The 24167-nt window shown below is 54.6% G+C and overlaps 1 protein-coding gene across 1 annotated transcript in view; it reads left to right on the top strand.

Moving 5' to 3' along the window:
• Positions 1-865: 865 nt before the first annotated feature.
• RCOR1 (REST corepressor 1) overlaps positions 866-24167 on the top strand; it is a 73926-nt gene continuing 50624 nt past the window's right edge. Inside the window, exons 1-2 of the mRNA XM_037504050.2 lie at positions 866-1133; positions 1301-1360. Coding sequence (XP_037359947.1) covers positions 866-1133; positions 1301-1360 — 328 coding nt within the window. The remainder of the gene's footprint in view (positions 1134-1300; positions 1361-24167) is intronic.

Consider the following 24167-nt stretch of genomic DNA (forward strand, 5'->3'; position numbering starts at 1 on the left):
TCCCCGAGCCGCCGCCCAGGGCAGGCCCCCCGCGCCCCGCCTCCGCCGCGCCCCGCAACTCGGGCGCGGGAGCCCCCCAATTAGCAGGAACCTCCACGCCCGACGCTCGGCGCCTGCTCCCTCCCGGGACACGGTCACCCGGGGCCCGGCCCCCCGCGCCGGCCCCGCCCCGCGCCCCGGGGCGGCTGGGGGTGCGACTAGCTCCTCGCAGCGGGTGTCCCCCTTTGTACGGCCCGCGGCCGCGCCTGTAGCCCTCCGCGCGGGCAAGTAGTCCCGGCCCGGCCTCAGGCGGCGCGCCGGGCTCCCGAGCGGGCGGGCGCGCGGGACCCCAGGGTGCGGGGGCCGCGGCGCGGGGGCGCCCAAGGCGGCGGGGCCGTGCGGCCCAGGGGGCGGGGGCGGGGGGCGGCGCGCGCCCCGCCGTCGCGCGGAGAGAGGGATCATGGGGCGTCGAGCGACGGCGCGCCTCAAACACGTACGGCGGGCGGTGCGCGTCAACCGAACCTGCCCAACGGAAGCCCGGCCCCGCCCCCGGCCGGCCGTCCCGCCCCGGCCCCGCGGATCGACGGGGCGCCGAGCCAACCCGGCGGCCGCTGGCCGGCCCGGCCCCGCCAGAGCCAATGGGCGCGCGCGGGGGCGGGGCCTCGGCCGCCGGGTTAGGCTGCGCCCCCGCCCGCGCAGCCCCGCCCTCCCCGCTCGGGCGCCGAGGAGTTGGGCCCGGGAAGTCGGGCCGTGGGAGCCCAAGTTGCGCGGGGTCGGGCTGGGGCCTGGAGCGGCTCCGCGCGCCCGCCCGCCGCCCGCCCGCCGCCCGCCCGCCCCGGCGCCGCGGGCCCGCGCCCGCCCGCCGCCCGCCCGCCGGGCGCCGCCGATGCCGGCCATGGTGGAGAAGGGCCCCGAGGTCTCCGGGAAGCGGCGCGGCAGGAACAACGCGGCCAGCGCGGCCGCCGCCTCCGCCGCCGCCGCCTCGGCCGCCTCGGCCGCCGCGGCCGCCGCCGCCTCCGCCGCCGCCTCGGCCGCCGCCGCCCCCAATAACGGGCAGAATAAAAGTTTGGCGGCGGCGGCCGCGGCCAATGGCAACAGCAGCAGCAACTCCTGGGAGGAGGGCAGCTCGGGCTCGTCCAGCGACGAGGAGCACGGTAGGGGCCCCCCGCCCCGCGCCCCGCGCCCCCCGCGCCCCAAGCCTCCCGAGCGCCCCAAGCCCCCCGCGCCCCAAGCCTCCCGCGCCCCCATCCTCCCGCGCCCCCCGCCTCGCGCCCCCCAAGCCTCCCGCGCCCCCCGCCCCCGCTGACCCCTCTCCCCGCAGGCGGCGGCGGCATGCGCGTCGGACCCCAGTACCAGGCGGCCGTGCCCGACTTCGACCCCGGTGAGTAGCCGGGGCGGCCGCCGCAACTTGCGGGGTGCGGGGCGGGGCGGGGGGCCGGGCTGCGCCCGCGGAGAGCCCGGCCCGCCGCGAGCCTGTCCGGCCGGAGCGCGCCCTGGCCCGGGGCGCGGGGCGTGGGGCGCGGGCGGCCGCGGCCCCTCCCCGCCGGCCCCGGCCCCGCCGGCCCCGCGGAAGCGCGGGGTCCGGTCCTCGCGGGGTCCGGTCCTCGCGGGGCGTGGCCGGCAGGGCCCGCGTCGGCCTGACGGGCGCGTCCACCGCCCGCGACCTCGGGGCGCTGCGGCCGCCAGACAAAGGCGCCCGCGGGGTGGGGGCGCGTTTCGGGGCCGCGGGGGCCGCGGGCTGGGGGCGCCGGGCCGGCTCCGCGGGGGAGCAGCGAGCGCCGGCGTGCGCGGGGGAGGGGCGCGGGGGGGCCCCCACTCCGGCCGCCCCGCCCCGGGGTCCTCTCCCGCCGCCCCGCGGGCGCCCCGTCCCCAGGACGTCCCCAGGCCCGCTGTCCGCGCGGAGCTGGGCGTGCCCGCGGGGGTCGGCGCCCCGCCCGGGGGCTCGGGAGGCCTCGGGGCGCCGGAGTAATCCCCCCCCCCCCGGGCTGCGGGGCCACCCGGCTCGGTCCCGGGGCGCGGGGTGCGGTGCCCGCGGGGGCGGCCGGCGTGGGGCGAGCGCCGGGGCCGTCCGCTGAGGCGCCGGGGTTCGCCTCGTCTTCGCGGGAGCTGGAACGGCCGGATGCCCCGGAGCGCCCCAGCTCTTCCCCAGCCGGGGGCGGGGCGAGGCGCGGGGTGACGGCCGCTGGGAGCCCCGCCCGCCCCGCCGCTGTGGAAGCGGGGCTCGGGCGCCCGGGGCCGGGCAGGGGGCGCCGGCTGGGGCACGACCTGGCGTTTCCCGCCGTCTGTTTCCGGCCGAAGCGGCTCCGCGGCCGCGACGGGACGGGACGGGACGGGACGGGAGGACGGGGTCGGGGCCGCTGCCCTGGCCCAGGCCCGTCTCTCGGCGTCCGCGGCTTCCCAGCCGGCGTCGCGGATCAGGGGACGCTCCCCCCGCGCCCCGGGGCCGGGCCTGGCCGAGCGGGGCCGACCCTGCGCGTCCCGGGCCCCCCGCGGCGAGGAGGCCACGGCTGGGCCTCAGGCGCGGGGCGGGCGCTGCGGGTCGGGCGCCTCGCGGGAGAGCGGCTGTCGGGCGGCTGTGAGCCCGGGTCTCCCAGAGCAGCAGCCGTGGGGCCTGAACCTCGTCTCAGGGCTTGTGCATTCGTGGGTGTCCTGGCTCAGCTGTCGCCTCAGGGGGCTTGAGCGTCCGGGCGCGGCGCTCTTCTTGGACGGGAGGGTTTAGGCTTCTCCCCGCAGGGCCGCTTCCTCGCGTCTGGGGTGAGGGCGTCCGACCTGCCCCTCCTCGCTGTCCCTGGCGGCTCCTCGTTCCTCTTGGAGCACACTGTTTTCCGTGTTTTGGTTTCATTGTGGAAGTGAAATCCGCAGGGATCCTGGGAAGTCACGGTGATGTGAACATTTTCTGAGACGGCTCAAGAGAGCCCGTTGGTGGTCCCTGTGCCCGCGGGTGGCGCGAGGGAGCGCTGGGGCGCCTCCTGGCCCAGCAGCCTGGGTCTCCTCATCACCCTGGGGCTCTTGGCGAGGGCAGGGGTCGTCTGTGAGCGTGTCAGTCACAGTCGTGCTTTTAATTTCGTGGTTTTTTCCCCAGAAGCAGTGTAGAATAGGCTGGGCTTGGCCTGTGTTGGCGGAGGAACCCGAGTTCCGGTCCTGGCCGGTCTCTTGCCCGCTGTGTGCGACCCCGAGCACGTTCCTCCGTTCTTGCCTGTGTGTAGAATGGAGAGAATGAGCTTCCTCAAGAGAGGGAGCTGACTGAGCTGCACCTGGTAGATGCCCAGCACAGGGCCTGGCACACACGGCGAGGGCAGACATTTCCTGTGTCATAATTCTGATTACCACGAGTGTGATGTGAGTTGCCAAGCAGTGACCCCTGCATCGCCTGCTTTTGCCTTGGTGACCTGAGCTGTGTGAAAGAGGAACGCCTAGAAGTTACATGTATCTGCTACACTTCAGATAAAAACCTTTTCCTGGAAGATCCAGAACTAGTCCTTATGGTGGACAAAGAACACTGAGGTCCAGAGAGAAGAACCTTGTTCGGATCAGGTTTCTGGATGGTACAAAAGAAACCTTGACTCCATTCCTGGGGCTTGAGACCTTCAGTAGGTTCTGAGTTGGGAGTGTTGGTGCCGACTCTCCAGGCCTGCCTCCCGGAGCTGAGACTGTCCAGGGGGTCTGTCCAGAGCTGGGCTCCAAGGCTCACTGGTTGAGGCTGCCCAGAGCAGCGCTGCTTCAAAAGGAACATCACAGGCTCACTCTCAGCTATCTTCCTTGGTGTTTATGTATAAAGTCGAAAAAAAAGTCTTAGTTTTGCGAGATAAAACACCGCATTCCCTCGGAGTCACTGTGTCTCCCTGGGGGGTGGTACTTTTCTATATCCTCTCTGCTCCGGGATTGCTGATTAATCTGTAGCTTGGCCCTCACCTTCCTCCCAGCCTTTCTCCAGAGGCTCCACTCAGGCTGTAGACATAAGAAATAGTGTCCTTCTCGACACTAATAGAAAACAGTGACTTTTTGCTAAAGAGTATGTATTCAGTTAATATTTGTAGTCCACGCAGAGAACTGGAAATCATTTTTGGGGAGAAGGCATCTTTAGCAAAGCAGTGAAAGTCTGGATAAGGTAGGAATTGGGGATTTAGTGCTGATTCAGTGATTTGTTATTTCTGTAACTGTTAATTCCTGTGACTTTAAATAGCAATTATGGAAACTATGACCTTGTTAGGAATGATAGAGTATAGTTGTAATAATTTTTTTTTTTATTTTGTGTTCTGGAAGTTTTATCAATACATATTATCTAATGCCTGAGTTTTATGCTTTTCTGTTGTTGATTTCTACAAGTGGAATATTTAAAAATTGGTTTAAGGTGGCACAAAGTGTTTTGCCCGCTGCTCCCTTCAGTAGTGGATTTCGGTAGATCCACCTGTTCTGCTCCCCACTCTGTCTTTCATGAGTCCTGTCATCCCCCGCACCTCTGGCCTACATCTCAGTTCTTGTATGCATTTAAAAAAAGGTCACTTAATTAAATGATAACAGAAACTCCTATTTTTCCAAAATAGTCAAATTCTTTAAAGATCTGGATTTTTTTTTCTTTAAAGATTTATTTATTTATGCCTACAAGAGCTGGGGTACAGGCCAGAGGCATGGGGTTGAGAGGACTCACCAGAGACAGTGGGGAACAGAACAGGCAGACTGATTGAAATCCACTGCTGAGGGGAGCAGTGGGCAAATCAGGAGAGGTCTGCTGTGCCATGTGGGTAGCTCCCTGGCCGGCCGGGGATCGAACTCGTGCTGCAGAGGCTGCGGATTGCTTCATAGTGTGATGCTTAACCCCTTGCGCCACCAGGGAGGCCCAAGATCTGGATTTTAATAAAATGACACACTGGACATAATTCTTTGAAGTTTCTGGGTTTTCCTTCTCTCCTAGTCATCAGAGAAAAATTGTGATGTCCATTTAGTCTAACCTTCTTGTGTTCTGGATGAAGAAAGTAAGCTCTTTTTTGTTATCTTCCATTAAAAATTCTTTGAGGTGTGCCTCCCCTGGTGGCGCAGGCTGTTGAGCGCAGCGCTGTGAAGCTGTCCGCAGCCTCTGCAGCACTGGTTCGATCCTGGCCGGTTGACAAGGGTCCCACATGGCACGCAGACCTCTCCTGCCGCCCGCTGCTCCCCTCAGCAGTGTGCTTCGTCAGTCTGCCTGTTCTGCTCCCCACTCTGGCTCTGGTGAATCCTCTCACCCTCCCACGCATCTGGCCTGTACCCTGGTTCTTGTATAAATAAATAAATCTTCAAAAAAAAAATTCTTTGAGGTGGCCTTGAGGCCATGTGCTGCCCAACTTCAGACTTCTGTTTCAGAGCTTGTTTTGATCGCAGTGATTGGGAATGGTAATGTGTGTTCATAATTTCAGAACCAGAAATAAAAGAGAAACTTTAAAAAATTGTCCAGAATGGTGCATAATTTGAATGTGTTTATAAATTACAATAAGGCAGGATGGAATTGTAAAGACAAAGTTATTAGAAAAAGTTAAGCATTTCAAATACAGCAAGATAATAGTTTTGTCCCCCACTGTCAGTCAGCACCATTACATACCTGCTGCAGGCGCAGCCAAGACTGGTCTCCCTCCTTCCCTCACCCGATGTGGTCAGTGCTGTGCTGTGATGGTTTGTGTCCTCTGCAGCGCGGATGTTGCGGTACTCTCAGAAGCGCACAGATTCACAAAGGTGAATGCTTGGGAAGGGTAAAGAGGAGGTGCTTGGCTCAGTTGCAGAAGCCTTCAGAGTGCCGCAGGTGTGGCGCCCGTGCATGAACAGTACTGGGAGAATGATGGGTGCCCTGGGCGGCTGAGATTGCAGTGCCACTGGGAGAAAGTCTTGTCAAAGCAGAGGCGGTCTGTTGAAAGAGTCCGTTGGTCTGGACTGCCCCTGCTGCAGTGCCTGTCTTCAGCCACTGGCCTGGCTGTGGCAGGGGTGCTGCAGTGGGTCCCTGCTGACGGCTCTGCTTTCAGTACTTTGTCTCTCTCTTTTTTTTTAAAGATTTATTTATTTATTTGTTTGTTTTTTATTTATTTATACAAGCACCGGGTACAGTCAGAAGCGCGGGAGGGTGAGAGAATTCACCAGAGCAGGCAGAAGGACCGAAGTACACTGCTGAGGGGAGCAGCGGGCGGCAGGAGAGGTCTGCGCACCATGTGGGACCCTCCTCCGGTGGCCGGGGATCGAACCGGCGCTGCAGAGGCTGCGGGCAGCTTCGCAACCCAGCACTCAACTGCTGCGCCACCAGGGAGGCCCCCAGTACTTTGTCTCTTGAAGGGAACTCAGTGACAGCCTGCAGAATCCCCGTGCGTGTTTTGTACTTAAGTGCATACTGTCGGGGGCAAGCGATCTGTCTTGTGATCGTCAGGGTCTTAGGAAGTGGGTTTATTTGCATTGATGCTTCCCAAACAAGTCTTCACCGCGGCATTCAGTTTTTTGTTTTTGTTTTAGATTATTTATGCGTTCATACAAGAGCATGCATACAAGGGGTGTAGGCCAGAGGTGCGGGGAATGAGAGGATGCACCAGAGACAGAGTGGGGAGCAGAGCAGTTGGATTCATTGAAATCCACTGCTGAGGGGAGCAGCGGGCGAGACAGGAGAGGTCTGCTGCGCCATGTGGGAATCTCCCTGGCTGGCGGGCATTGAACTGGCACTGCAGAGGCTGCAGACAGCTTCACAGTGCTGCGCTCAACCGCCTGCACTACCAGGAAGGCCCTTATGTGTTTTTTTTTGGCTACTTGGGTTCTTCCTATATCTTTAATTATTTTTCTGTAGGGTACTGGTCTTTTTCTTTCTGATTTGTGTGAGTTCTTTATATAATTGGATACTAAAATTGCATGTGTAGCATTTTATTTCCTCTTTAGTATGGGAGTTCACTGGTTTTCTTTGATTAGAAAGGAATAAGAATATATCCTTGACTGGATATGTGTTTCTGGCCCTGGTGCCCAGCCGGTAACACTTGTCACCTAATTTCTAACATGAAAGTCACTGAGAATTGACAGATCTTTTTTTTTTTTTTCGTTGTTTTAATGCTATTCAATTCACTTGGTGCACTATTAGCCAGTTAACCCAAATTACGGTACCAGGTGACTTGAAAAATGAAAAATTTCAGATTTAACTTGTCACATGCAGTTACAGTTGCACGCCAGAGCTTAGAGTTATGGCTTTAGTTTCCCACAGAAGGTTAGGGTGCTATGGAGTGAAACTAAATTCAGCTGTCCTAGGGATTTGCCAGCAGCCCAAGGGAGGGGTGGGGAGTATGAGGGTGGGGTGTGTGTCTTGTCATCACTAACAGAAACCTCAAGGGCTGGCCTGTGCCTGTGCTTGTGCTGGCCAGTGTAGCTCCCACCCACTGGGAGCCAGGCTGGTTTGAGCACTTTCTGGCTACGCAGTAATTTAACCCAACAGTCACCCGAGGTGGGTAAAGTTGTTCTTTGCAGATAAGGAAACTGGCAAGAGAGGCGTGTTGTTAGGGTTCAGCCTGACACCTCACCCAAGGAGACCCCGTCTAAGATGCCATCCATTGTAAGAACCATCATTGTTTTTTGTCTGTCACTAAGAAAGGACACATAGGAAGCTGCTAGGTTGCAGTATTTCAGGGAGCGCTAGTAATCTCCTTTAAGGGAAAGCCCTTAGCTAGGAGTAGAGCTTCATTGGAGCTCCCCGGTGCTGTGGAGTTACGTTCACGCTGCGGCTGCGGAGCGACCTCGGCTGCCTTCCTCTGCCCCTGCAGAGGTGGTGGAGGGCAGAGTGGGGGAGTTGCTTGGCTCTTGCAGGTGTGTTGGAGTAGTCATCTTCAGAGCTTAAAACAGAATTGTTATTTGAGGGGTACAGTTTCTTGTGACCATGTGACTTCAGGTTACGAAGGGCAGTGGCATGTTGGCTCGCCTTGGGTTGCACAGACACCGCATTTCAGCACCTCCTGGCCCCCCGTTTTTTTCTATAGAGTCACATTGGCCTTGAGCTGTGGAATGTGCTAAGTGCCATGTTCTGAGTAAGGTGTGAAGTGATGCACAAAATACTGAGTTTATTTGAAACCCTGGATTTCACCTGTGCAGCTGTTAATACTGTTGAGCCACTAATTTCCCTCCTGTGCAAGAGTTCCTCTCCTCTTCCTTCCCGGCGCAAGCATATATTTCCTGGTATTATTAGTTACTTTTGTCTTTATTTCAAAGGCCAGAGTATACCTAAAGAAAATTGCAAGCCGTATTCTGCTTGACTCAGATGTGAGACTTGTTGTTGATGTGATCATAGTGTAATTGAGCTAAGGCCTAACTTTATTAAGGACTGATTTTTGCCCAGAAGCTTGAGGCTTGCTTTGTCCTTAAACCGAAGCCTCTCCTGGGAGTCTGTTGTACCTGACGTTTGGCTGTGGTTGTCCTTTAGCAGTTTTGTGTGTGGCCAGGAGAGACGACGACCTGATGGTCTTGTTTTGGAAAAGGCCCAGCTCCGTGGGGCTGCTCAGCGGCTGGGAAGCCTTCCTGTGCTGGTGTGCGTGCACTTCCTTGCTCTGAAGGTTACAGTTCCTGTTTAACCTCTGCTGGCATAGAAGCTTTGGGCTTGGGGTATGTTCCTCTTTTAAACTTAGAATGGATATGGGGAGACCAGGAGAGCAGGGAGAGTAAGACAAGCACTCAGCCTGCCTGCACTTACTCAGTGTAAAGTCGTGGGGTAGCGGTGTTGCCGAATCCTTCCTGTGGTGGAAGGTGGAAGTTGAAGAAACTCTTAAAATGAAGCTTTAGATGAAATGGTCCTTTGAGCCAGGCCTCAAAAATGGGAGCATTTCAGGGCTTCCCTGGGGGCCTAGGGGTCGAGTCTCAGTGCTGTCACCACTGTGGCTTGAGTTCAACCCCGGCCAGGGAGCTGACCCGCAGGATGCAGCAGACCTCTTCTGTCTCCCCGCTGATCCCCACTCTGTCCCTGATGAATCCTCTCACCCCCACACCTCTGGCCTACAGTGTACCCGGTTCTTCTGCACACACAAAATTGTTTTTAAAGATTTATTTATTTATGCATACAAGAGCTGGGGTACAGGCCAGAGACGTGGGGGGTGAGAGGATTCACCAGAGTCAGAGTGGGGAGCAGAACAGGCAGATCTACTGAAATACACTGTTGAGGGGAGCAGCAGGTGAGACAGGAGAGGCCTGCTGTGCCATGTGGGTTGCTCCCTGGCCGGGGATCGAACTTGTGCTGCAGAGGCTGCGGATTGCCTCATAGTGCGTTGCTTAACTCCTTGCGCCACCAGGGAGGCCCTGCCAAAAAAAAAAAAAAAAAAAAAAAAAAACTTACAATAAGTGAATAATTCTTTTTTTAAAAGGGAACTTTCCAGTGTTTATGACTTTGTGGTTTTTCTTAATTTAAAAATTAATATATATTTGGGCTATCAAATATGAAAATTCTAATTTTAAGCTTTTTTTTTTTTTAAAAAGATTTATTTATGCAAGAACTGGGGTACAGTCAGAGGCAGGGGAGGGTGAGAGGACTCACCAGAGACAGAGCGGGGAACAGAACAGGCAGACTGATGGAAGTACACTGCTGAGGGGAGCAGCGGGTGAGGCAGGAGAGGTCTACCGCCCCATGTGGGTTTCTCCCTGGTCAGCAGGGAATCGAACCTGTGCTGCAGAGGCTGCAGACAGACAGCTTCACAGCGCGGAGCTCAACCCACTGCGCCACCGGGGAGGCCCTTCTTAAGCATTTTCAATCTAGATTTTTGAAATTGTCTTGAGCTGTGCTGTCTGATGTTGCCACGTGCAGTATGAAGCTATTTAAATTAATTAAGATTAAATAAAATGTTCCATCTTGTCACACTGGCCACATTTCCAGTGCTCAGGAGCCTGTGCAGTGACTGGCTACCAGATTCACTGGAAGCTGCTGTTGCAGAGCACAGAGCCGGGGGTTTGGTGGGCTGGGAGCGCCGTTGTTATTAATTTTTTATAACTGCTTCAGAGGTTTTGCCTCTTTAATCTGGGTGTGTGGGGAAATGTGATACTGGGACAGCTGATAAATACCTTGGTACCTGTGTACTCAGTTTCTCTGGTGGAGTGTTTGTTGAAATAGTGCTGTTAAGATACTCAAATTAGGACCTCTTGAGATGGCAAGAAAACATGGAAAACTTTGGAGAGCTTTGTTTTTCAAAGTGGTTATTAGTACCTAATAAACCAAAAAGATGATTAAGATGTATGATTATAGCGAAGATAATTGTAGGGCTTAAAAGATTAATAGTATGAAGACTCAGCTTTGTCTTAAAAGATTAAATCAGCCCTGGGCCTCCCTGGTGGCGCAGCGGTTGAGCGCTGGGTTGCGAAGCTGCCCCCAGCCTCTGCAGGGCCGGTTCGATCCCCGGCTGCTCCCCGGCCACCGGAGGAGGGTCCCACATGGCGCGCAGACCTCTCCTGCCGCCCGCTGCTCCCCTCAGCAGTGTACTTCGGTCCTTCTGCCTGCTCTGCTCCCCGCTCTGGCTCTGGTGAATTCTCTCACCTTCCCGCGGTTCTGACTGTACCCAGTGCTTGTATGTATGTATGTATAAATCAATCAATCAATCAATAAATAAATAAATCTTTAAAAAAAAAAAAAAAAAAGATTAAATCAGCCCTAGTGAGGTATAATTGGCATAAAATAAACTGGACATATTTCAAGGGTAGAGTGGGCTGCTGAAGTCCATTGCTTGCTAAAGCTCTGTTCAGTCTATATTTGCTGAATTTTGTTTTTTTTAAAGCAGTGTAACTTTTAACTTAGATTATGTAGACATACACAAAGCTAAATAAAACTTCAACTATTCTTTTTTTTTTTTAAAAGATTTATTTATTTATACAAGAATTGGGGTACAGGCCAGACGTGGGGGAAGGTGAGAGGATCCACCAGACACTGAGTGGGGAGCAGAAACACACTGCTGAGGGGAGCAGCGCGAGACAGGAGAGGTGTGCCGCACCATGTGGGTTGCTCTGTGGCCGCGGGGATTGAACTGGCACCGCGGAGGCTGCGGACAGCTTCACAGCGCGGCGCTCAACCGCCTGCACCACCAGGGAGGCCCTTTTGCTGAATTTTGAACACTTTGTTTTATATCTAGACATTTGAGTTGGGTATTTTAATTTTTTTATTCATTTTTAAGGAAGGACCATTATTCTACATCCTTGTTAATTTTTTTACAGTATAGGATGTCCCCCTCAGGTGTGGCCCCTGGAGCGCTCCCACCACCAAAGCACCCTAGTCCTTCGGCACAGCCTGTTGGGCTCGCCTCGCCTGCTTTGTTTCTTAGTGCCTGTTTCTGCACCTATCCAAGAGTTTGGTATGATTCGGTGGGCTTGGTTTTGGGTTTGGGAATGCTTCAAATTTATTCCATACAAATTAATGGTAATATTGTTTCCAGACACCCTGCATAACCTACCAACTTTTTTTTTTTTTTTTTGAGGCATGTTTATTTATTTATTTGTTTGTTTGTTTGTTTGTCTTGTTTATACAAGCACTGGGCACAGTCAGAAGCGCGGGAGGGTGAGAGAATTCACCAGAGCGGGGAGCAGAGCAGGCAGAAGGACCGAAGTACACTGCTGAGGGGAGCAGCGGGCGGCAGGAGAGGTCTGCGCGCCATGTGGGACCCTCCTCTGGTGGCCGGGGAGCAGCCGGGGATCGAACTGGCGCCGCCGAGGCTGCGGGCAGCTTCACAACCCAGCGCTCAACCGCTGCGCCACCAGGGAGGCCCCCAACTTTTTTTTTTTAAAAGATTGATTTTTGTTTACTCCTATAAGAACTGGGGTGCAGGCCAGAGGTGCAGGAGGTGAGAGGATTCACCAGAGGCAGAGTGGGGAGCAGAGCGGGCGGATCTTCTGGAATCCACTGCTGAGGGGAGCAGCAGGGAGACCGGAGAGGTCTGCAGCACCCCATGGGTAGCTCCCTGGCGTGGGTCAGACTCAGGCTGCAGTGGCTGCGATAGCGCAGACTTAACCCCTGCGTCCCCAAGGGAAGCCCATGACATTCACTCTTAACAGATAGAATTTTTTTTAGTATATTTGCTGAGTCACAGCGCTTACCACTAGTTTCGTCTCCATTACCCTAAAGGAAACCTTGTGTGTCCCAGCACTGGTCCCCCAGTGTTTTCTTCAAATGCTGAGATGATTTTTGGCAACAACTAAAGACTCACATGTCTAGCGTGCCACGCCTCCCTTCAGCCTCTGTGTGGTGAAGGCAGTCGTGCCATACTCCGCGGACTTCGCAATCCGCGAGCCGTGAGGCCCGGCGCTCTGCCACCGTGCGCTCTGGGAAGGCCTCGGAGACGGGTCCAGGCGCCTGGTCCGCGTGTTCATCAGAACGGTCACGTGTCGCGGCAGGAAGGGCCGGAGCAGGTTCTCTGTGACCCGAGCAGACGGGTGAAGGGGTTGTGCTTGGAGCCCTGGGTGGCTTCTGCAGGCTTTTATTGGGATTTACCAGGCACACGGCAGGCGGGGGTGGGGTGGGGGGGGCAGGCCTCCCGGCCCCCTCCTTCTTTCTGGGCGCCCCGGCGTTCTCTCGTGGCCTTGTTCTCTGCTCCTTTCGCTCTCTTCTGCTGGCGTCCCTGTGACGCTGCCCTTATAAGCCCAAGTGAACCCACTTACGCATGCCCACACCCCACTTCAGGGTTCGCCCTCAGGCATGCATGCAGGACCGCAGATCCAGATCCGTCATCAGTCCTCATGGTGGAGGGTGGAAAAGCCTGATACTTTATCTTACATCACACAAGTGTCGCTTAGGCGAGACACTTCTAGGCACTGTGCGCCAACTGGACACCTCACGCAGCTCTGGTGGGAGTAAGTTGTGGCGAGGGCACGCTGGGAGAAAGTGGCTCAGGAGGGGAGCGAGGACGGAGTTCTCAGGCTGTTGGGCTGCGGTGATTGCCACAACAGATTGGATGCGGGGCACCGGGAGGCCACAGCGGGTCTTGGATTTCCGGCTTCAATGACTCGCTGATTAACGGTACCGTTGGCTGCGTAGGGGATGCAGGAGTTTGGGATTCGGTGAGATACCTGCAAGTGCTAATTGGGTCCATGCTTATTGGGGATTGTGGACTCTCCAGCGTCTCCCCCAAGTTCGACTCACCTCTCCTGTCTCCCTGTTCTGTCTCTTGCTGATCTTACAACATGTCTCGTCTTCACATAATGATTAGCTTTGAGGTCATCTCCGCTGCCCGCTGAGGGTGGGGATTACCAGTATCATTTTTGTATCCCTGGCTATGGATTAGCTGTAGAAGTTTTTTTTTTTTTTTTAAGATTTATTTATTTATACATACAAGAGCTGGGGCACAGGCCAGAGGTGTGGGGGGTGAGAGGATTCGCCAGAGACAGAGTGGGGAGCAGAACAGGCAGACTGAAATACACTGCTGAGGGGAGCAGCAGGTGAGACAGGAGAGGTCTGCGGTGCCATGTGCATTGCTCCCTGGCTGGCTGGGGATAGAACTCGTGCTGCAGTGGACAGCTTCATAGGTTGCGTCTTAACCCCTTGTGCCGCCAGGGAGGCCCCAAGTTTGGAGAAGAGAATTGCTTCTCATTGCCTGCACTGTTACTATCCTCCTATAAGAAAGGCATCGTATCTGTTATTTAAATGAACACCTACTAAGCCTCCTGCTTCTGTGTATTGAAACTCAAGCCAGTCTGCTGCCACAGACCTTGCAGTGGCCTGCATTTCACTTAGGGAAAAATTGCCCCTGGCTTTTTAAGACCGCCTCAGTCTACTCTTGAGTTTTCTTTGACGGTATCGCCTCATCTTCCAATTCATCGTTCACACGTCACCTTCTCAGCGAGGCCTGCCTTGACCTCCCTCCTGTCCATCTGTAAGTGCCCTCAAGTGTGCCCTAACATCCAGCTGCGTACCGTGTGACTGCCACTATATGTCATTCTGGAAAAGGCAAAACTGTAAACTGTAAAAAAAGTGAATGGTCCCCAGGGTTAGCGTGGGAGGAGGGTGTCCAGGCTGAGCAAGGTTTTCAGGCCTGGGAGAACACACCGCGTGTGACCTTGATGCTGCGTGTGACCTTGATGGTGGACACACGTCATCCTGTCTGTGTCTAGAGCCACATGATGCGCAGCCCCCCAAATGAACCCAAGGTCAGCAGTGGACTGTGTGTTATGGTTTGTCAATGTTGATTCATCAGTGATGACAATGTCCATTTTTGGGGGGGATGGTTAAAATGGGGAGGTTGTTCATGTGTGGGTGCTGAGGGTAGGGAAGCAGAACTTCTCAGTTTTGCTGTGAATGTAAAACTACTCTAAACAATGTCTTTAAATATAAAACAGTGCCAGTTTTATATTTAAAAATTAAATAAAGGGGGCCTCCCCGGTGGCGCAGCGGTTGAGCGCTGGGCTGCGAAGCTGTGCGGCCTCTGCGGCACCGGTGGTTCGATCCCTGGCTGCTCCCTGGCCACCAGAGGAGGGTCCCACATGGCGCGCAGACCTCTCCTGCCGCCCGCTGCTCCCCTCAGCAGTGTACCTCGGTCCTTCTGCCTGCTCTGCTCCCCGCTCTGGCTCTGGTGAATTCTCTCACCCTCCCGCGTTTCTGACTGTACCCAGTGCTTGTATAAATAAATAAATCTTAAAATAAATAAATAAATAAATGCCACCTAAAAAAAAAAAATTAAATAAAGGTAATTATTTCTTAGTATAATTATATCTCCAGTCAATCAATTGATTTTTTTTTTTTTTTAAAGATTTACTTATTGGGCCTCCCCGGTGGCGCAGCGGTTGAGCGCTAGGTTGCGAAGCTGCCTGCAGCCTCTGCAGCGCCGGTTCAATCCCCGGCTGCTCCCCGGCCACCGGAGGAGAGTCCCACATGGTGCGCAGACCTCTCCTGCCGCCCGCTGCTCCCCTCAGCAGTGTACCTCGGTCCTTCTGCCTGCTCTACTCCCTGCTCTGGCTCTGGTGAATTCTCTCACCCTCCCGCGCTTCTGACTGTACCCAGTGCTCGTATAAATAAATAAATAAATCTTAAAAAAAAAAAAAGATTGAATGCTTTAAAAAAAAAAAAATTTACTTATTCATGCATACAAGAATTGGGGTACAGGCCAGAGGTGGCAGAGGGTAAGAGGACTCACCAGAGATAGAGTGGGGAACAAACAGGCAGGCGGACTGAAATCACTGCTAAGGGGAGTAGCAGGCCTGCTGCGCCCTGTGCGTCAGCTCCCTGGCCGGGGCTTGAACTCTTGCAGCAGTGGCTGCCCATAGCTTGATAGCACCGAGACTTAACCCCTGCACCACGAGGGAGGTCCTTGTTCAGATATTTTGTTTGTCATTTTGACTATTTCCAGGAAGGGTAGATCTAGCCTCTTGTGACTCTGTCTTGGCCAGGAGCACCCATGCTGAGCTTTAAGGTATTGATTTGCTTCTTTTTGTTCTTCCTGTGGAAACCACTAGAACCTGGGGTTGCCTCTTCCTCGCTATGTATTTGCTGATCGTTCTTCTGTGTTGTTTTTAAACATTTTTCTTTGCCCTCTGTATTTTTTATAAACTGGTAGTTAGACTTAGAGGGTTGATTCATTTCTGATTAACATTTATTTTTATTTTTATTTTTTTAAAGATTTATTTATACAAGCACTGGGTACAGTCAGAAGTGTGGGAGGGTGAGGGAACCCACCAGAGCCAGAGCGGGGAGCAGAGCAGGCAGAAGGACCGAAGGACACTGCTGAGGGGAGCAGCGGGCGGCAGGAGGGGTCTGTGCACCATGTGGGACCCTTCTCTGGTGGCCAGGGAGCAGCTGAGGATCGAACCGGCGCTGCAGAGGCTGCGGGCAGCTTCGCAACCCAGCGCTCAACCGCTGCGCCACCGGGGAGGCCCAACATTTATTTATTTATTTTTTTTGCAAAAATGATTCCTAGGGGCTGCTTGGCCCATCCTACTCACAAAGTCAGCCCCTGCTGCACTCCAGTTCCCCTGAGCCTCTGCTGCTGTTTCTTTTTTGCCACAATAAATTTACATGTTTGTTTAAGGTCTGTTTTAAAATATAAATCCCTAAAGGCCACAAGCAACTATAAACCAGAGACACAACCACGGGGGGTGCGGGGAGGGAAGGGGAGAGGGAGGACTAGGGTCAAAATAAGGGGGGGTGCAATTGTACGGGGAATATAACAAAATGATAATGCATACATTGTGCAAAAATGAAAAATGATGTAAGAATTATATAAAATAAAATATTAAAAAAAAGAAAGAACAAAAAAATAAATAAATAACTCCCTAAAGGCCATGGGTCTTTAGTGTATTGCTCTGCCTTGAATACATGAATGAATAGAACACAAAGGCACAACACTGGCTCGCCTCAGTACCACCACAGGAAAGGAACGTTTTCTTTTATTAGAATAGTTGCGCTTAACGGCAGTTACTAAAATCTGTAAAATCCTCTGGAATTCTGGCAGTTAGAAATTCCAGAGGTGGATTTTGGGGGCGAGACTATGTTACCGGCCCTACTTCCTCTGCGGATGGGGCACCGTGGCTCAGCTTGTGTGCTTGTTGGCCGTGAGCAGGACCCGGATCCTGCGGCTCAGGGGTCCCCTGTCCGTGTCCATTCCATCTTCACTGGAAACCTGCACACTGAGCCTTCCAGCTCCGGCACGGCAGCTTAGGAATTTCCCGTATGTTCTTGTTCTCCTCAAGAGTAGTTGTCTCCCACGAACTGCCCTCCCTGTGGCCTGGCCTGTAGGTGGGGGTCCCTCAGTTCTTTTTTTTATTTTTTTTAATTATTTTTTTTTTATTTATACATGCACTGGGTACAGTCAGAAGCGTGGGAGGGTGAGAGAATCCACCAGAGCCAGAGCGGGGAGCAGAGCAGGCAGAAGGACCGAAGCACACTGCTGAGGGGAGCAGCGGGCGGCAGGAGAGGTCTGCGCGCCATGTGGGACCCTCCTCCTGCGGCCGGGGAGCAGCCGGGGATCGAACCGGCGCTGCAGAGGCTGCAGGCAGCTTCATAACCCAGCGCTCAACCGCTGCGCCACCGGGGAGGCCCAAGGGGTCCCTCAGTTCTTAACTGCCATCTCTGCACCGTTCTTCTCGCTTCCCCCAAAACACCCCACTACAAATGTGTCACCACCGCTTGCGGCTGTGACCTGCCTTTCAGCAGAAGGCCCTGGAAGAGCTGTGCCGCAAGCGCCCCGCACCTGCGCCTCGCCTCGCCCCTGCGGGCTGTCTGCCTGGTGTCTTGTCATCACCCTGTGCCCTCACCGCTTTATTCTGGGGCTGTAGGTGTGTCCAGCAGGTTCTCACCCACGCCTGGAAGCATCTTTGTTTTCACCCAGGGCACTCGGTTTTGGAGCATTCACAATTTCATGTAAATCTTCCCTCGTGGGGGTGCGTTTTGATCTGACCGAGCTCACTGCTTGTGTGACCCACCTGCTTTTTTTTTTTTTAAGATTTATTTATTCATACAAGAAATGGGGTACAGGTCAGACGCGCGGGAGGATGAGAGAATTCACCAGAGCCAGAGCGGGGAGCAGAACAGGCAGAAGGACCGAAGTACACTGCTGAGGGGAGCAGCGGGGAGACAGGAGAGGTCTGCTGTGCTGTGTGGGTAGCTCCTTGGCCAGGGATTGCACTCATGCTGCAGTGGCTTCGGCATAGTTTCATAGTGCTTGCGCGTAACCCCTTGAGCCACCAGGGAGGCCCCCCCTTTCTTTTTAAAGATTTATGCATATAAGAGCTGGGATATAGGCCAGAGGTGGGGTGGTTGTGAGAGGATTCACCAGAGACAGAGTGGGGAACAGAACAGGCAGATTGACTGAAATACGCTGCTGAGGGGAGCAGAGGGCGAGGCAGAAGAGGTCTGCTGTGCCATGTGGGGTTCTCCCTGGCTGGCAGGGAATCGAACCGGCGCTGCAGAGGCTGCGGACAGCTTCGCAGCATGGCGCTTAACCGCTGGGCCACCAGGGAGGCCCTACCTGCACCACTGGGGAGGCCCATCTTTAACCATTTTTAAGTGTTGTTAAATGCATTCATAGGGGCCTCCATGAAGGCCAGTGCTGTCACACTGTCACAGCCACTGGGGCCTGAGTGCGACCCTTGGCCAGGGAGCTACCCACAGGGTGCAGCAGATCTCTCCTGGCTTCCCGCGGCTCCCCTCAGCAGTGGGTTTCGGTGGATCCGCCTGTTTTGCTCCCCACTCTGTCTCTGGGGAGTCCTCTCACCCCCCACCCCTCCACTCCTGTACCTTTGGCCTGCACCCCAGCTCTTGTATGCATAGATAAAAATAAATCTTTAAATGCATTCATAATGTACAGCCATCACCAAGCTTGGAGAGTTTGCATTGCTCTATCTTCAAGGTCGCCGATTCTGCCTGCCTGAAACCTGCCTTGACTCCCATCAGGCAGCTGCTCAGCTGGTCAGCTCTTGCGCTTTTCAGCTCCCGAAGTTCTTCTTAGATTTTCTCTTCAGTGATTCTTCTGTTTTGCTCATCGCATTTTCTTGACTTTCTCTACATCTTCACTCAGTTCTTTGAGCATCTTTAAGACTCTGCTTTAGTCTTTGTGCAGTGCATCTGCTGTCCGCTCATTCGGGGATAGTTTTTGGTGAAAATTTTCCTTTGCTTGGGTCATACTTTCCTGTTTCTTTGTATGTTTCGTTTCTGGTTGAAGACTGGACATTTGAAGCTCATGTGTTTGCCCCCTTTTCCGGGACTTGCTGGGGTTTTTTTTTTCCTTCCTGATGTTTTGTGGGCTGCTTCTGTGCGAGGATCATCCGGAGGTGTCCACCTAAGGTCTTCCCTGATCTTCCTGAGTGCACGCCTGTTTCTGAGCAGGTAGGTGGTCTCTCCGGTTTCCCTCATGTACATCGCTGCTTTGCAGTGGCCTGACCGTCAGTGTCTGCCTCTCAAGAGGGGAAAAAGAAAAATGAAGGGCGGTGGGGAAAGTATCCTGAAAGTTGCGTGAATCACAGTCTGAAGGTGTGTGTATGTGGTGGGGGCGGGGGGGGGTGCGGTGTGCCTCTGAGGCTGCAGGCAGAGCACAGCCCTCCAAGATTTGGAGAACTGGCTCTTTTTCACCCCCTGCCCCTGGCTGGGATGGGGCACCTCAGCTGCCCTGTGCCCAGAGCTGAGATTAGTAGCCTCGCCACCCCACCCATAGCCTTACCCTGCAGGCCGCCAACCTTCAGTAACTCCTGCGTCAGGAGCAGCCACATCAGACTGTTGCTGCCCGTGCAGGTGTTGTCTAGGTGGGGAGGCACATGTCACTGCTTCCCACGCTGCCCTCTTCCCAGAATCCTCTGCCCTAGAGATGATAATTTGCAGCAAGTGAATGTTAACTGGATGTTTCTCTCCTCTTGAAGGGCCATGTGCAGGGGAGGGAAGAACACAAGAGAATGTAGCTACGGTTCATGGGTGAGATGGTAGCTGGAGAACTCTGGGGACTACATGATTAATAACGGAAAAAGGGCCATGCAGGGACTGACCTAGAAGTTTGGCTTCTGTTACCCCTTGTGCTCCCTTGCTGCCTCTGTTTTTTTTTTTTTTAAAGGTTTTCTTTATCTTTGCATAGACAAAATGTGGTTAGGCCAGAGGTCCGGGGTGGGGGGGGCCGGTAAGAGGACTCCCCAGAGACAGAGTGGGGAGCAGAACAGGTGGATCCACTGAAACCCACTGCTGAGGGGAGCAGCAGGGAGACAGGAGAGGTCTTCTGCGCCATGTGGGTGGCTCCCTGGCCGGGGATCGCACTCAAGCCGCAGTGGCTGCGATAGTGTGATAGCGCTGAGACTGACCTCTGCGCCACCAGGGAGGCCCTGACATTTTTATCTTTTATTGCAGTAACTGCGTTATCGCGGTACATGAGGTTCAGGTGTGCCCACGCCGCACTGTGCGTTCCCTGCTGCCTCCCGCCCCATCAGGGCCTGAGTTCATCAATCCTTGCCCCTTTCCCTCCATCCTGCTCAGTCTGCGCTCACCGGAACCGCAGCGCCGCAGCAGATCTGCCTCTTCTCCGCCCCCTCTCAGCTCTTCTGCAGCCTCAGCTCAGCCCGGAGCGTCTTGGCCTGGCTCTGCAGAACCAGGGGCATAAGGGTCAGCTTAGGTGCTACAGCTTTCTTTAAAATTAGAGTTGGGGGGCCTCCCCAGTGGCGCAGCTGTTGAGTGCTGGGCGAGGGTCCCACATGGCGCAGACCTCTCCTGCCGCCCGCTGCTCCCCTCAGCAGTGTGCTTCGGTCCTTCTGCCTGCTCTGCTCCCCACTCTGGCTCTGGTGAATTCTCTCACCCTCCCGCCCTTCTGACTGTACCCAGTGCTTGCATAAATAAATCTTTAAAAAAAATAAATAAAATTAGAGTTGGGGCAGAGGAAGAGAGGCAGAGGAGCACAGACAGAGGTCAAGCTGGTCACGGCTGCCTGAGAACCTTAGTTGGCTGCTGGATCTTGCTGGAGACTTCCAGGGAGCCCTGGCATTTTCCAGAACGTTCTTGAAAGTAGGGCTGTGGGCAGGACAGAGAGGTGGATTTGTTGGTTCCACCCCATCTCCATCCCCATCTTCGCCCCATCTCTGCCCCATCTTCTGCCCCAGTTGTGCCACAGGCCTAACTGTTCTATGCTTTCAGTTCGTTGCTTTGCCTCTGGGCAGCTGCTGGAGAAGCAGTTGCATTTGGGCATTGGAGCCGCTGTGCAGCCAGGTGGGCGTGGTGGAGGCCACCACAACCTTAACCTCTGGGGCAGGGAGCGGCAGCAACCGTGCCAGGAACTTGGGGTGTGGGCTTTTTGATCATGAGATGCTTGCGAACAGCTTTGCTGGGCCTGGTGGGGCTGCTCCAGTTGGGCAGCGGAGCTGCTGGCAAGTCGGGTTTGGGGAGAGCATGCGCTGTGCCATCTGTTGTGACCTGTGTCACCCAGCCCTGGCCTCTTACAGCTGAAACATGGCAGGAGGAACTACTGACCAGCCTCGCTTTAAAGTCACGATCACCAAAATCGCTTGAGCCCATCGTGGGTCATGTTCTGTTTTCTTGTTCCACCCGCTTTCCTAGATGGGGTTGGAATGTCATTTCTTTTCTACCCTTTCTGTATTTCACTGGAAAAGCATTGTTGCAGGTGGAAGAGAACTTCCACTGCCCCAGCTGCAGCTCCCGGCGCCTGTGTCTGACCCTCTGACTTACCTCCTGAGACTGTTCGTGCCCCAGGCTGAGACCAGCTCCATCAGCCTGACTGCTCAGAGACGCCAGTCCACGCTTCATCTTCACCCGCCCCATCAGACTTTTCTTTATTTCATGCTCAGTACTTTGCAAACAGACTGTTACTTCCCCTTGTTCAGAGAAAGTTTCTTTTGCTATTCATTCTGGTCTCCTTTTTTTCCCTCTCTTAAATTCTCTGGGGCACAGTCCATCTAGGCTTTGCCCCCGCTGTTCCTTTTTTTTTTTTTTTTTTTTAAGATTTATTTATGCATACAAGAACTGGGGTGCAGGCCAGAGGTGAGGGGGTAAGAGGACTCCCCAGAGACAGAGTGGGGGGCAGAACAGGCAGATCCACTGAAATCCACCGCTGAGGGGAGCAGCGGGGAGATAGGAGAAGTCTGCCGCAGCATGGGGGTAGCTCCCTGGCCCGGGGTCGAACGTGTGCTGTAGTGGTTGGGAAGCTTCATAGCGCTGAGACTAACACCTGCGCCACCAGGGAGGCCCCTGCCCCCGCCATCCCTCTGTGAGTTTGTGTGGCATCAGCAGTGGCTGCCATGATGCCTGGGTGCCACGGCCAATGTGCGCTCCTCACCTGCTGTGACCTGCCTGCCCCACAATGCCCCGTAGGTCACTCCTCTTTGAAACTGGATTACCCAGGGTTCTCCAGAGAAACCGAGCTGAGCTAACAGCGTATATTTCTTCATGCTCCCTGGCCGGGGTGGAACTGGTGACAACTTGATAGCACTGAGACTTTAACCCCTGCGCTACCAGGGAGGCCCTGACATCTATTTCTATATCCACGTTTGTATAGATTGGATGTGGATATGTATAAAAGAGATTGATTTTATAAGGAATTGGTTCATGTGACTATGGAGGCTGAGAAGTTCCAGGACCTGCAGTCAGATGCCCAAGACTTGATGGCATAAGCTCTAGACTGAGTCTGAAGGCCCAGAGCCAAGAGACCCAATGTCCAGCGCAAGCCTTCAGGCAGAAGTCCCCTCCTTCTCAGCCTTTTTGTTTACTTGAAGCCTTCACCTGATTGGATGAGACCCCCCCACATTGGGTAGGGTCTTCCTCTTTATTTGGTCTGCCAACTCGCGTGTGAATCTCATCCAGCCACTCTCTCGTGGACATACCCAGAGGAGCGTTTAAGCAGATTCCTGGGCGCCCTTTCGCCTGGTTTGGTCGACACCTTAAATTAAGCATCACGAACCCTTTCTTCCGGTGACATGGAGAACGAGATGCTGATTTAGCCCCTGCAAATTCTCCTGGGTCACCCCTGAACTTGGCTTCAACTACTTTCCCTTCTCTATGGCGACAGGCGCTGCGTGCTGTTTCTTGACCACTGCGACAGGCTCCTGCCTTCGGGTCTCTGCACTCATTTTCCTTCCGCTTGGAGTGCTTTGGCCTGTTCCTCTGCCCCCCATACCCTAATGCGTATAAATTAGGCCCTTATGTCTTTCCTTCTGCTTTGAAAAGTCACATTCTCATTGAGACTCTTCCTGGTTAGTCTATCTAAAAATTGCAGCTACATCCCTGGTATTTCTTGTTCCCCTTCCTTGGTTTATTTTTTTCCTCATTTACTCTTCACATTCTCCACGGTACTTCCTTATTTATCTTATCATCTGAGTCGTCCAACTATAGTAGAAAGTAAGCTCTGTGAGGTGAAGGGTCTTTAGTCTTGTTAGTCTTTCCAACCCCCAATTTCTAGAACAGTGCCCAGTGCAGAGTTGTCTCAGTAACAGTTTTCCATATAAAAAACATGGTCAGGCCTTTTGGCCGGAAACGCCATCTCCAGTGAGCTGCCGAGGCGCCCAGTTGGGGGGGACAGAGCAGAGGCCTACTGTGTGTCCTCTGGGCCTCTTAGAAAACCGGGAGTTGCTCCTTTGGCCACAGACATGTGAATCTACAAGAAAGGTGAGACTGTAGACATCAAGGGGATGGGCGCTGTTCAAAACCCAGTGCCCCCACACGTTACCATGGCAACACTGAAAGAGTCTATGATGTTACCCAGCATGCAGTTGGCATTGTTGGGAACAAACAAGTAAAGGGCAGGATTCTTGCCAGGAGAACTCATGCTAGCATTGAGCACTTCAAGCCCCAGAGGAGTCGAGCGGGGGTCCTGAGAGCCGAGGGGAGGGCCCCGGGTACAGTGGAGGCGCAGCCTGCCCCACCCTGGGAAGCATGGTGCGAGAACCGCGGAGGGGGCCTGCCGCTGGAACCGTCCTGTAAGGTGGTGGCTAACAGACCTCTGGCCTAGAAAACTAAACAAAAAACCAGGAACAAAGCCACGGACAGAAATTGCCATGACAGAAAAGCCAGGAAGTTTGCCAAATGTAAATCTCCAGTTCGGGAGTCTCAGTTGTGAGCACCTTTATTGCCTTATGAGGGCCCATCACATGTAGCATGTCTTCACACATGGGCCTTCACAGTCTGACTGGACGAACTGGAATAATCCTGAAGACACCTTGCCAATATTCCCACCTCCTTCTTGCCAGCATGTGTGTAAGAACCAGAGTTGTGCTGAAGACCTTACAAACTAGATCTTATTTAACCCGTGTGACAGCCCTACATAACGCGAGTGGTGTCTCCGTTTGGACAGGCGACGGAGCTGAGGTTCGGAGACTAAAGCTCTTGCCTGCGGCGAGTCCAGCTTAGTGCAGAGTCCAGCTGGGTGTGTCTTGGTGTAGATGCCGATCACAGTGTAGGCTGTTTTCCAGATGGAGCGATGTCATCTGTCATGTCATGCAAGAACTTAGGGGTTTGGGGCAGCTGTTTCATGCCCCTGCCTCGTCGGTGCTTCTGCTGGGCATGTCCTCAGTACTGAACCTCAGAGCTGGGAATCCCCCGTGTAAGATCAGGGAGAAGCACCACTCCTGACGCCTCTCTCAGCTCCTCCTCCCAGAGCCTCCCAGGCTCTTCCTGGCGCCTGCCTGTATCCGATGGTGACAGCCACACATGGGGGTGCTTGCTCTTCCTGGCTCCGGCGGCCAGTGTGCCCACCTCTGCAGTGTCGCACGAGGAAGTGTGGGCGTCCCCTTCTCCCTCAGGAAAGTGGGACACACCACTCACATCTCACGGCTTAGAGTAA

This window comes from Talpa occidentalis, unplaced genomic scaffold (assembly GCF_014898055.3).
Source record: "Talpa occidentalis isolate TD23 unplaced genomic scaffold, MPIMG_talOcc4v2.1 talOcc4.11, whole genome shotgun sequence".
In the NCBI taxonomy this organism is placed as follows: domain Eukaryota; kingdom Metazoa; phylum Chordata; class Mammalia; order Eulipotyphla; family Talpidae; genus Talpa; species Talpa occidentalis.